At 39.4% G+C, this 14069-nt stretch overlaps 1 protein-coding gene and 1 long non-coding RNA gene across 2 annotated transcripts; one reads left to right on the top strand and one right to left on the bottom strand.

The window, feature by feature from the left end:
* Nucleotides 1-757: 757 nt before the first annotated feature.
* Nucleotides 758-4793, bottom strand: LOC143412476 (uncharacterized). The gene is made up of 2 exons (XR_013092972.1): nt 4432-4793; nt 758-1407 (listed from the first exon to the last, which is right to left on the bottom strand). It is a non-coding gene; the product is annotated as an uncharacterized LOC143412476 (long non-coding RNA).
* Nucleotides 2561-13605, top strand: kiaa1191 (KIAA1191 ortholog). The gene is made up of 8 exons (XM_004571702.5): nt 2561-3557; nt 5689-5810; nt 5946-6130; nt 6312-6423; nt 6631-6758; nt 9862-10001; nt 10124-10299; nt 12411-13605. The coding sequence occupies exons 2-8, from the start codon at nt 5783-5785 to the stop codon at nt 12614-12616; spliced, it is 975 nt and encodes a 324-aa protein (XP_004571759.1). The 5' UTR covers nt 2561-3557; nt 5689-5782; the 3' UTR covers nt 12617-13605.
* Nucleotides 13606-14069: the final 464 nt, after the last annotated feature.

Raw genomic sequence — 14069 nt, 5'->3', positions numbered from 1 at the left:
TTGCATGTGTGGGACGTGCACATGTGTTTTCCACACTTATTAAAATGGCACAGTGGCAGAATGATTAAGACTTTCCTCTTACAGTAAGAGGTTTCATAGTGTGAACCTCAGCTGGGGTCTTTCTGTGTGGAGTTGGCAGCTCCTCCCAGTGCCTGGGTGGGTTTTCTCTGGGTACTCCAGCTTCCTCCCATCATCCAAAGACATGCGTATTAGGTAAACTCGTGGTTCTAAATTACATGAAGTGGTTAAAGTGTTTGAATTGTACAGAATAAAACACTGTACACTCAAATATAAAAGGTTCTTCATCCTTAAAAGTAACAATTAAGCAAAATGCAACCAAAATGTAACATATTACATTTTATTTATGTAGTAACATTAAATGGGGAAACTTATATGTAAATAAATGAGTTAAAGTCAGTATTTCTGGGCAGAATTATTTTTGGAGTGTATTAATGTATGGTTAAAAAAATGTGACTTGCAGTTAGAGCACTTGCGTTGCGACAGAGTTCTGACAGGCCTGTCCCATAAAAAAAACATGCAGACGGTGTATGTGCAGTCTCACAATTTCAGTATTCCCAAAAACCAACATTTACCTTATTTTGACCCACGCTGGTGGATTTAATATTCAGTATGAAGTATGTATGGGTCAAATTTGATTCTGAACAGCCACGGTATATAAAAATTTGAATCATCTTTACACCAGTGTAAATATATATATATATATTATACAAAATATATATATATATATATATATATATATATATATATTTTTTTTTTTTGTGTGTGTATTTTCAGTCACTTCAGTCATCAAATTCCTGTGACTAAAAGAAAAGAATTTCAGTTGTTTTTACATCTGTTGAAATTGAAAATGGGTCAAATTTGACCCAAACAGCATGAAAGGATTAAAACTCAAGTGTGCGCTTTCTCTTTAAGGGCTGTAACTGTTCATATGCTACACCAATAGTGCTATCTTGTGGACCAGCGCTGGTAATGCAAAGTATAAAAATTAAAAATCGTCCATATAATCAGTTGCCATCCATCCATCCAGTTGCGGCAGCACGGTGGCACGGTGGTTAGCACTGTTGCCGCACAGCAAGAAGGTCCTGAGTTCAATTCCAACATCAGGCCGGGGTCTTTCTGTGTGGAGTTTGCATGTTCTCCCCGTGTTTGCGTGGGTTCTCTCCGGGTACTCCGGCTTCCTCCCACCATCCAAAGACATGCAGCTTGTGGGGATAGGTTAATTGGATAATCCAAATTGTCACTAGGTGTGAATGTGCGAATGAATGTGAGTGCGAATGGTTGTCTGTCCCTGTGTGTTGGCCCTGTGACAGACTGGCGACCTGTCCAGGGTGTACCCTGCCTCTCGCCCTATGACAGCTGGGATAGGCTCCAGTGCCCCCCGCGACCCTGAAAAGGATAAGCGGAAGTGAATGGATGGATAATCAGTTGCTTCTATCTTTACTTACAATCTATGAGATTCTCTTTTGAATTCTTGCAGTAGTGATTGAATTTGAATATTAATTTGACTAAAAACTGATCAGACTTTCATGTCATTTGTAGTATTTTTAAAGAAAATGGCTTGATATTGCACATCAGTGCAAAAATAATCAGCTAAAAATTACTAAAATATGTCTCAGGGAAATGGAAAATATTATAGAATTTTCCACTTGAATTAGTCTTTTAACATAATGAAACACAGTGGCAACATTTAGCACATGCAAATAGCACAGCACAGCCAGTCACACACACAATCCTGCTATACATAACAAGAGGTAGAGGCTAAAGGAGACAAAATCAAACAAACAAACAAGACGGTTGATTTTAAGCAGGTTTGAGTTGCTGAAAAAAATGATATTCTAGAAATATGAAGGTATGAGACCAAAGAATGGAGCATGAATGTTCCCTCTAATTCTGAATTGTATTAATTTGACCCATGAGATGATTTTCATTTATTTTTTAGTCCTGTTCTAGTTATGCTTTATTTATACGTTTTGCTTATATATTTAATTAGTCCCTTCAGGATCTTACTCTCTGTATTCCACTTTGTCCTCCTCCCATGTTAAGTTTATTCATGTGTAAGCATTTCTTATTCTTATTCATGTCCCATTTTAGTTTTGTAATAATTTGTCTTCTGTGTTTCATGTTTAATTTTATTTCACCTCCTAGCTCGTTGCCATTGTCTTCACCTGTGATGACCTTGTGTCTGTTTATCCTCCTGTTTTCAACCTCCTGACATGTGTGTATAAATAGTCCTGTCTTACTGTCTTTGAGAACTTATTTCTTCCTCTTTCAGATTCCTGCACTTGGTTCCCTTTCCTGCAATCACAACAGCTAGTCCAATTAGAATATTACATATAAAAAATGTAAAATATATTGTGAATTTCTCTCCTGGAGAAACCACAAGTAGATGGTACATCAACTTTCACATTGACTATTCAAAACCGTGAGAGCTTTTTATGTGTGTGTGTGTGTGTGTGTGTGTGTGTGTGTGTGTGTGTGTGTGTGTGTGTGTGTGTGTGTGTGTGTGTGTGTGTGTGTGTGTGCTTTCAGCGTCAGCTGTGATGACCCATTTCTGTTGCAATAACTATTACAAAATGTTTCTTGTAAATGCTGAACAGTCCAAGATGCTGACTCAGAAGACTTGCAACCCAACCCTCCATTCAGAACAGCTTCACCTCTGGGATATTTGTGGAAGTGGTTGCACACTTTCAAGCAGATTGCCAAGCATTGAAATTAAGAAGTTAAAGTCTGGCATCAAATAGTACACATGACACTGAAGCTGCAAACAGACTGGGATTACAGGGTCCAGTCAGCAGTCAGCAATGTCCTCACTGACAGGGGTGGCTGAACTTTCCAGAGTCCTATAGGCTGCTATCCACCACACCCTCATCCACATAATTTGCATGTGCATTCCCTGAACCCAAGGGTGACCTTAGCCATCTACCAATGCTTTTACCACGGCTAGACCTCAGTCTAACCTTAGCTTTGAAACCAAGTCTTAAACTGCAGTTCCTTTTAAATAAAAGGCCAGGATCTTACAAGGCCCACAACGCTGATCACACTGATCAAGTCTAATCTTTGCAGATAACCCTTTAAACTTCACCATTACTGCAACTCCTCTTATGTAAAACGCTAAAGTTTAAAAATAAAAAAGATCTAAAGTTTTAAATGATAAGAATGAATGGGGATTAGGAATTCACTGCAGATTCAAGCAAACCTGCCTTATCGCCTCAGCTTTGAAGTATAACATTCAGGATTGTTATGAGGTGATAAAATATACACAGTAACGATCTTGATCTATTGCACCACATCAAAACATACTGAGTCAAGTTTCAGCGGATCCCTCCGCGGCGGCTTAGGCTGCTGCCAAGGAGGTACGTTCACCGTGACGTGGGCATATGGACTCTGTTTGCATGTCCAAAAGTCATGGATAAACTAGCCGGCGAACAAACAAACAATATCTTTTTGTTCGTTATCCCAAATCGGCGCGACAGTGGCAACGAAATCACTGCAGCTGTGGAGTAATTTCAGAGGGACAGTGAGAGAATTCTTCACGGGTGAGTTTTAAGTTTTAAATATACGATGAAGGGATCGTGCAAATTCTGGACAACCTAAAATGTAGATCTTGTATGTATATACAAACTAAATGTATAGCCTATTGCAAATCACATCATTTTAAAGTGGTTTGAATGGGCTTCTCTGTTTTTACATACATGTATTTTTCTCGGGAAAACACTGCAGCGTGAGTCATGTATCATTCCTCATTCATTACAGCTAGTTTGCGTTTTTTTTAAAATCCTACACCGACACGAGTCAAACATCCCCATGACTTCTTTTCTTTCGGGGGAGGGGTGTGTGCGTTTTTTCTTTTTTCTTTTTGCAAGTCACTGTATCTGGCTTCCATGAGCGCCGACGTGAACAGCACGATGTCAGCTGTCTGGAAAGTAGACCGGACTACTAAACACCACCGACCCGTGTCTGCAAAATCTGAATTCTGCTGCAATATGTATGAGAAACATGTCACATTCTGAGTTCATTCATTTAAGAGCGCATTCAGCTGGAAAGTGAGCTCAGATCACGGCGATTGGGAGCTAAACAAGATTGAGTGTGGTTTTATTCGACTGAATAGGGAACTAACTAACTGTGGATCAGCTGTCAGACGGAAATGAAAAAGTGTCATTTCCTTGTTTAATCCAGAGCTCGGTTGTGTTGTAGTGTTGTGCGATACTACAGATTGTGATATCAATCTGCTACCAAGAAAATACACTATATAAAGTGTCAATACTGATGCCGAATATGTTGTAGTTGTGTCATGATTTATGAAAGGGATCATCATTATTCTGCGATTTCTAAACACATTTTAACATTCACTACATACTCACTGTGCTTTTTTTCTTTCCAAAATAATGATTTAGCAAAATAAAAGCATACCTTTCAACTTTTCATATATTTTCTGAAGGAAACGGTTTCCAGGGCCTAATCCGTGGATCGACTTCCTTCGAGGCGTGGACGTCTATCAGCAGAGAATGTACCTTCACCTATCAGCAGAGAATGTCCCTTAGTCTGTAACACAGTCAAATATATTCTCAAGTAATATTCAAGCATGCCATTCAGCGTGTTAGTACGAGCTCGGGAGCAGCTTGGGAGAACAAGAAAACAGAGACTGCTTTAGATTGTCTTCCCAAAGTGACTCAACTTTATTCACAAGTACAACAGTTTATATAGAGGGTAAAATTCATGAGACAGCAGATTTATCAGTTTAAACCAGTACAGACCAAGATAAGGCAGCGTCTTCCTGCCCATGGGTGAAGAAGCATCCTTTGTGTAGTTTATCAATTCAGCTACAATTGTGATTATCTCAGCGACATATTTTCAAGGCACAAAATAAAGAGTTCTTTCATTAGTGAAATCTGAAACAAACCATTTGGCCTTCAACAGGCGTCTAAAAGATTAAGAAACTAATGTAGCTGAGGGAGTGATCTCTGTGGTATTTCAACCTTGTACCAGCCTGTGATTCTCACACATCAATTCTTGGGTCAAAGAGAAAAACACTGAAACAAAGGGGCCTTATTGAATGACAGAGTTTTCCTGCATAATGTCACTATAAAACAATATCCAGTAAATGCTACCATGGTACTAAAATACCTAACATTTTCAAAACTGTTTTTTTATTTATTTATTTTTTACCTGAAATGTAAATATTCCTGTCTCTAAACACTTTGGGTCAGCTTCTGATGCTTTGATGTGTTAGAACTGTATTAAAAATCTTTTGAAATTATTCATTGGGCTGAATACTGAACTTAAATGATAGAAAAAAGTGTCAATCTTGTCACGCTAGTATTAATCTGATACCAGTACTATCGACATTTGGGTAAATTTGGCCACCTCTGCTGTACTCCTCTGCTATCAGCAGGAATTTATGTGTGACTGATATTAATGGCGCTGCTGTAATCAGACTCTGTATTTCTATTTAAGGCAGGTCAGGACATCTTGCACTGTGTTCAGTAATTAATGTCTGTTGTGTTTATTTTTTGCACTTACCCATAATCATGTTGTTAAACATATGCATAGAGTACATGTGTAGGCCTACCTTCTTCCCCAGGTAAAAGAAATGACATTAGTGAGCAGTGTTTTACATTCGTTTCTGTGAGCCTAATAACTTTCCGTGTCTGGTGTCATGTGATGAAGTGGTCAGATCTGAGTCCAGCATCAAGCTGAGTGTCAGGTTAACGGCCAAGCTGTCAGACCCCACCGTTTCCTGCAGTCAGCTGCTCAGAACATAATGGCCTCAGGACGGGGAGACATTCCAGGTAAACAAGATTTGAGATATGGCAGAGTTAAACTGTGAGACAAGTGATTATCTTGTACTGATAACAGAAAACTTTTTTCTCTTGTTTATTTGTTTGTTTATTTACACAGTAATGTGTCCTTTTCCTTCATTTCAGTACTTGAGTCCGGCACGCCGTCCTGCCTCATGGGTGCATTATCATCTCCAATTGGAATACAACGACACAATATCAGCTATGATGAGAACATGGATGGCCCTATGCATTCCCCACCTTCTGACTTGACTGTCAACATCCTGTGGAAAGAACCTGTTATCCCACAGAACAGGTTCAGGAAAACTGAGGTGCTCCCGTGTTTACCCTTATTTTCTAACCCACGTTGTTTTGAATTGGTTACCGGAACAAAATGATCCTTGTATTAGTTGCGTGTAAATGCTTCTTGAATGTTAGGTGCGTGCACTTCTGATTTGCTCCATTTCTAATAGTTTGTAAGTGCAGCCTAACACTTAGGATTTGTGTGACTAGGAAGGGAAGAGTGGTGGGAAGTTACTGAGCGTTGAGGGAGCACCATCAGCCAAGTCTCCTGGGCCTGTGGTGAAAGCCAAAGCCACCACTTTAATGAGCTCGCTAAGGATCAGTAAGTCCACGAAAGCAACTTCACTAAACAACTTTATTTAAAAATATAGAGTTACTTAACAAGGCCACTGTCCACTACATGAATTATGATGCTCAGAACGACTTGGCTCCCACTTAAACAATCTTAAGAGTGTTAGTGGAGCTATGCTGGAGTGCAGCACCTTAAACACACTGACTAGTTGTCTGCAATGTTCCCATAATCTCTCAGAGGAATCCCACAAGAGCCTTGAAGAGTTTGAGCACCAGGCTGGACTAACAGAGTCTGGTTATTACCCTCACAAGGGCCTTTCTGCTGAAGAGACCCACATTCACAGACGAGGTGATGTCACACTGCCGGTGAGTATTAACAGTTTTAATCACTGACCGCAAGTAACAATGAACTCAAAAGAAAATGCACACCTAAATGTCATTTGTCAGAAGGTTGTTGTTATTATTATTAAAAAGAGTACATTAAAAAAAACACATCATAAATCTGACCCTTATCAAATTAAGTTGATGGACTGGCTCAGATATATATTTAAAGCCTGTGCTACAAGGCAGGATTTCATCTTATTTGGGTAACTACAGAGTTAATCCTGGGTTTTCTTCCAAATGCAGATCACCATAGTAATTTATGCTGTGAAAGTGACCTACTCTGGGGCAGATTATCATGAAAATTAGAGACCTAGTTTTTTAATAGCTTGCAATGACTGTCTTTCCCCCGATTAGCATAATTAAGAAGTATATGTTAAATGTTCCATCCATCCGCTTCCGCTTATCCTTTTCAGGGTCGCGGGGGGCGCTGGAGCCTATCCCAGCTGTCATAGGGCGAAAGGCGGGGTACACCCTGGACAGGTCGCCAGTCTGTCGCAGGGCTAACACATAGGGACAGACAACCATTCACACTCACACCTAGTGACAATTTGGATTAATCAATTAACCTATCCCCACAAGCTGCATGTCTTTGGACGGTGGGAGGAAGCCGGAGTACCCGGAGAGAACCCACGCAAACACGGGGAGAACATGCAAACTCCACACAGAAAGACCCCGGCCTGATGTTGGAATTGAACTCAGGAGCTTCTTGCTGTGCTTCTTGCTGTGCGGCAACAGTGCTAACCACCGTGCCACCGTGCTGCCCATGTTAAATGTTAACATCTACTTTGTATGAATTATCGGCTGGATTTTAGTTTTCATACATGCATGAGCAATTAGTTTTTAGAAAGAAGAGGACAATATATATCCCTCACCACAACTAGCCACCCACCTACAGGTCCTCAAATTTACTATTTACTGACCTAATTCTTATTGACCTCACAAAGTTACTGAATATCATTAACGTGTAAAGATCACTTAGTAAGGTAAGCTAAGTAAACTTTTACTTAAAGAAACTTGATATGTGCACTTCTAATTACATAACAACATATTGTTAACATGGCAAAACGTCTTGATAAACAAATTACGTAATGAGCTCTGCGCTGGCTCCATAGGCTGTAGTTCTTGCAGTATTGTTGCCAAGCAACGCCCCTGCACAAACCAAACCCCTTCCTTTTTCCTGTTCCCCGAGACGGACCAATCACAGAGCTCCTACCAAAACCAGAAAAGGCCTACTTTGCTGCATAGACTGTATCGTCGTCGTTTTTGTGAAAAATAATCGTCAGTTAAACTGGAAATTATGGACAAAGTGAAAGAAATTGTCGGACCGAGGCGTCAACGAAAAGTTATCATAAAAAGGTTAGTCAGACGTCGCTGCTTTAGTTGACGACAGTCAGGTCGAAGGTGTTGTACGCCGTTAGCGAAGCTAGCATTCAAACAAACGTATTTATTCGGAACAATAAAAATAAATGATCGGCATATATCAACTACCGTGAATCTCGCAATACAAAGGAGGGGATGGTGGTTTGCGTATTGATGGGTTAAAGTAGTTAACCATTGTGTGGTTCTTGGCCTTGGTTAGCACTGGCTAACTAGAAACCAGCAGACATTTAAAGGCCGTGTTGCTTACCGTGAGTGGAAGCTTCAGGTAAATAAAATAACCTGAAAGGGTAACTTTAGGGGCTTGGGAAGCCCTTCGCACTTGCTAAGTGAGCGTGATGTAAATATATAACTTGGATAATTACTCTGTTTGCCCCGCACTATCATCATTTTGCTATCATGAGGCCTAACGCTAAGAAATGATCGAGGCACAGACTGGTGCTGGCATTATTTTTTTTTTAAACTCTTGTATCTGTATTGAAACCAGATTTCACACAGATTCCACTTTAGGTGGTGTTATTTGAAAAGCGTTTTATTTATTACGTAACTGTAATAAATGGGTTTTGTCTTGTTTTATATACACACGAGGAACAAATCGACTACCAGAGGTTTTCCGTGCGATATGTGTATTTATTTATTTTTGCTGTGTTAGTGTATTTGTGGTTTTTGTATGTCTTTACTCTTTTTTTATTTTTTTTATTTTTTATTTCAGCTTTCTGACACTTTATAAGCTATACAGAATTGTTTGCATGTGGCAGGCTGTTGTTATGACCTCCATGTTGATCGTTCTGGCTGAGGGCCAGTCGGGTTCAAGTAGTGACGAACTAGGTTACTGACCCAAGTAATGTGTTTAAAAGGCCACTACGTTGCTTTGCGCTCTTCATTTGCAAAATGGACTCTACCCAGAGTAGAAAGCAGGGCCTCATGCACAATGGAGATATGAGCTTGGAAGGGCATTTGCCATATGATTGGGAATATGCCCATACCGAATGGAAACTGGGCACTGAAAATGTTTTTCAAGAGATTAGTCATGAACTCAATTTAAGTCTGATGGCAAGTATAGTGGAACTTGGATTTGTTTTTGGGTTTTTTTGCCTTTAGTCAAAAAGTAGCTTTTGTTTACTCTGTACTAAAACTGAAGACGACTGATGATTGACAAATACATTAACATGGATTTGTTGTTTTTCGTAGGTGTTTCAGGGATTTCAATCAATTTTGTGAAAAAGTCGAAGTTATGTAATGAAAGCTTAATTTGGTGCGTAACAGTTCTGTGGTTCTTAATGTGTTTACTGCTGTTTAATGATAAATTAAGATGAGTAATTTTTGCACACTTTGTTTCTAACCTTTGATCTGTGTTCCCACCTGCATAACGTAGTCAATGGCAATAGGCTCTGAGAACCTGTGACGTCCTATTTTTCGATCTGCAAACCAAGTAAAACAGTGTTGACCTTGTGCATTGCGTATTTAGGGATGTTTGCTCTGTAAATACAATTAGTTGTTTCACTGACAGATTAACAAAAGATCATAAAACAACAAACTTACAAACAGGGTCACGGGGGAAACAAAACAGCACTGTTTGTGCTTTTGTGCTGGCCAGACACATGTGGGAAGATTAAAACTGTTTAATAAATTTACACTGACAGTGGAGCAGATGGGAGCTTGTGACTTTTTTTTTTTTTAAACTGTTTTTGTTTTTCTTGCTGTGCAGAAGTTGAGAATGCCAAGTGGAAACTTTAAGGAGGACAGGCTTACAACATCAGCATCAACCACCCCAAGTGGCACCCCTTCTGTTACTCCCAACATCACCCCCTGCGTTAGTCCCTACTCTTCACCGAGTGTTCATCGCAGGTAGGAACTGTACTGTTGTAAAGCCAGTTGTCATTCAGCAAAGAAACCCCCTTATATTTATACATTTGTACAATTTCCAATTGGCTGTATGTTCATGTTGTTCTTGGGTAATGGGAATACAGGAACTGGTTTCATCTGAGTCCTGCACCTTTCCTTGCTGCACCTGAGACCCACAGTCCCAACCCAAGCACAGACATGGGAGGAAATGAAGGAGGAGGAGGTGATAGGTGGAGTTTCTTCGGAATCCGATCTGTGGTACAGAAGTCCCCCACTGATCCTGGCTCTGAAACCAGCACAGGTAAAAGATTTGTGCTCACGCCTGTTTCTGTATCTTCAGTCTTTTAGCATTTCTATGCCGATACTCTGCGAATAGGGTGAATTGTCATACCCCTGAACCTTACATCAAAAGAAACTGCACTGACCCTCCCTTTTATTTTTGGGGGAGAAAAAAGTTTGTAAATTGATAGCATTTGAAACTACTTCCTTCTAGTCATACCACAGCCATGTTGAAACCACAACCTGCAGAACTGTTTACAAAGACAGGCCTCGCATCACAGAAACCAAAACAGAAAATGTGATCCTAATCACATGTGATAACATAGCTTGTTTTCACTGTAACATGTAGGGCTGAACGATTATGGAAAATAATCTAATTGCGATTTTTTTTTTTTTTTTTTTGCCCCAATATTGCGATGCGATATGCGATTATTTTTTAAGGTCTTTGTCTTCTGTATTATTAAACAAAGACAAGCAATACATCATATAGTATGGCCAATACTATATTACATTAATTTTAAACTGTTCTTTCCTGGAAGACAGACCTCTGTTATGATGACATGAGGTGATGCATGAATTGATGACTGACATTTTTATTTAACTTCTTCAATCACAACAGTATATTTGAACATACACAATAGTTTATTTTTAGCTTACAAACATCTGAGCATAAAGTGCTGACAAGGAACCCTGGTGTAAACATTAAAATGAAAGTCAGTACAATGTGCAGATTGCAGAAATATACATAAAAAAAAATCAGTGGCTTTACCACACTCAGTTTTTCGACATCTGTGAACTACTAGACAGTCATTCAATTAAAAAATAATATTAAATAAATAAAACTAATAAATAAAAAATACACACATCTTACTGATCTCTGCAGTCAGTAACATTACACATAAAGTGCAAACATAATAGCAATTGTATAAACACACACACAAACACGCCTTTAAAATTTAAAGGCGTGAAATTGGACGGTCTAGTTCTGATTAGCGTCACCGCTGTCTCGGTGGAGTTTAATAAACTCGGCCGTCTGCTTCTTGCTATCTAAAATATAACCAGACACTGGTGTAAATTCTCGACTGTCTCATACTTCTGTTTAATAAGTTTTCTGTTTGACGTTTAGTCAGCTGTGTGAAAACCAAGGAGGAACCCACCCGGGGGATTAATAAAGTTTTATTTTATCTAATCTAATAACTTTAATCTCAGCCAAACCGATTTACTCACGAACAAACAAAACACTGAAAAAAGCCCAACAATAACATTTTTAGGTTGTCTAAGTGACTTATATATTACGTTTAACCCGAGCAGCGAAACTCCGCGGTGATCTGAAAATGATGTGCCGGGAGTTGTGCCGTTCTCGGCCGCATCAGTAACCCTCGAGCTCCCGGCTAGCTGTCGAGCTGGTGGGTAGCAGACGCCTCTGAAAACGTCGAAGCACTTTTGCAAATATGGGATATCTTGATAAACCGAGCAGATATTTGATGTTTACACAACTACTTTCTCGCCTGAAAATATGTTAAAAGTTTATTTTGTGACCCAGAAAGATTAGTATGAGTAATTTTAAAACTTAGTAGCGGCCGCCATTGCTGGAAACTGGAGTTTGGCTGGGCCGCGCTATGAATTCTGGGATATGGTAGTAATTTGGACAGCCTTCGGCGCGTCGCTGTAACGTAATCGGTCTACAAATGCGGCCTCAGGAGGATGCAGCCCATGAATTTGGACATGTCCAGAGTATAATCGCAGCCTTTGCGGTTAGAAAATTGCACTTGATCATGTCGCGATATTATCGCAAATGCGATATATCGTTCAGCCCTAGTAACATGCATATTTTAACCCTGTAAAAGACTAGACCTTTTTGAGACCTTGAGTTTGTCAGAAAGTTCAATAAACATTCCAGTTTTTTGTTTTGTTTTTTAAAGAAGAATTTTCTGGCAATTATTTCGTGGTTCAGGCTTTACATGGTTAAATGCAGAATAAGGTGCAATTTAAAAGTTTTCTTATAGAAGCTATAACGGCATGTAGGTGGAATATTTCAGGGAAATTTCACACGGTACACCAGTGATGCTGTGTGTTTCTCTTTGCAGCTCTTAAGTAATTAATGGCATCATCTACCACACCTCTCTCCTGCAGGTTTGTCTCTGCAATCTTATTTTGGTCTGCAGAAATCCTCAACCATGGATGGCACCAACACCCAGGTCAACCTCAAGGTTGATGACCCTACAAAATTTATGCCACCCAAGATTGAAATCTCAGACATTGAAGCCAAGCGGCAAAACCCACGGCCGCATAAACTCAAACCTCGGGACATGAATGTTTTGACACCATCGGGCTTCTGAAGACCAGCTATGTAGCTATTCCTCCGATTCCACATTCTCAATGTTTGTTTTGTTTTGTTTTTTTTGTCTGTCCTCTTGTTCCACATTTGCCTCCCTGTCTACCTCTGTTCCCTCTGCCTCCATGCAATTTCACTCAAGCTGGGGGGAATGAGGGCCCATAGTACCTACAGTATTAGCTAACTAGCAGCAGACTGCACTGCTTCTCCTCCCCAGCTCACAGATTCAGATCAGTTGCTGTCTGCTGTCTATGCCCCCTCCTCTCGTTCTATCTTATTAGCCAAATAATGCAACAAATGGAGTAACTTCATTTGTAACCCTAACATTGGTACTGCTTCCTATTGCTTTGTCACGTAATGGGTGCGTTGGTATGCATCGCCTAGATGTCCTCGTTCCATTGTCAGTGATGGCTTGAGATTAACGTTGAAATATCTTGCTGCTGATCATGCTAAAGTAGCAAGATAATTCAATTTATATCTCAGGTTCCTGTCTTTAATAGTTTTTGGTTTAAAGTTATGTAGTGCTTTTCTTCATCAGCATGCAGAGTATCGTGGTATATGACTGATATTGTGCCTAAGGCTGCAATGGGTGTGCTTTTGGCATCAAATTTCAGCTTTTTTTTTTTTTTTTTTCTTTTTGTTTTTTTCATTATATGTAAGAGCATCTGTGACCATGTGCCTGCTGACCTGAAGTTTTTTCTTTTTTTCTTTTTTTTTATATGTATATTCTGCTTTAAATCAAGGTTTCTAAATTGTAGGTAGTGCAGTTTGTTGGGTTTGCCACTTTTTTATTTTCTTCTTTTAAACGTAGGACTGAAGTGGCCATTGTCAACTTTTCAACTTTTTTTGCGTGTGTGTGTGTGTGTGTGTGTGTGTGTGACTGAATTTTCCTGCTGTTTTGTTTGGGGGGGGAAACTGATGAATTCTGCTAATAAAATGCACAAGGGAGCTCTCCCACTTTCATCTGTAAATAAATCTCATTATGGAACTAAATTCTTTTTTGGTTGTTTCTTTAAAAAAAAAAAAGGGGGGGCGGCGGCTATTCCCGGTATTTCATATTCAGTGCTCTGTTCAAACAGGAAGTGATTCAGAGGCTCCGAGCCAGATGCATCTCATTCAGTGCCAGAATTCCAGTCATGAATTTGAAAATAATACAGGAGTCACGAATCTATGTATGCTTGTCTCACCAATTTGCCAGAGTTAGAGTAGTACTTTGCATTGTACTAAAAATGTAAAATATTGATTAAAATATGAAACTGCTCTTGAGCATCTAAAGTGGCAGTTTTCTTTTGTCCCAGTTTCTTAATAACCAATTCAAATATAACACTTAAAATGTTTTCTTTTTGGTTTTGTTGCTACAAGTCTTTTATAATTGTTGTCCTAATTCATGGATAGACCAGAGATGAGTCCTTATCTTTATATTTTCTATATTTTTTTTCAGACAGAGTATATCTAAA

This window comes from Maylandia zebra, linkage group LG2 (assembly GCF_041146795.1).
Source record: "Maylandia zebra isolate NMK-2024a linkage group LG2, Mzebra_GT3a, whole genome shotgun sequence".
NCBI lineage: Eukaryota > Metazoa > Chordata > Actinopteri > Cichliformes > Cichlidae > Maylandia > Maylandia zebra.
The sequence above is the reverse complement of the archived record's forward strand: the minus strand, read 5'-3'. Positions and strand labels throughout refer to the sequence as shown.

What these genes read in the sequence shown, in the direction of transcription:
- kiaa1191 (XM_004571702.5), top strand. Translation starts at nt 5,783, where the DNA reads ATGGCCTCAGGACGGGGAGACATTCCAG. An exon ending in AATGAGCTCGCTAAGGATCA is followed by an intron (nt 6,424 to 6,630) that starts GTAAGTCCACGA and finishes ATAATCTCTCAG; the next exon opens with AGGAATCCCACAAGAGCCTT. An exon ending in TCACCGAGTGTTCATCGCAG is followed by an intron (nt 10,002 to 10,123) that starts GTAGGAACTGTA and finishes ATGGGAATACAG; the next exon opens with GAACTGGTTTCATCTGAGTC.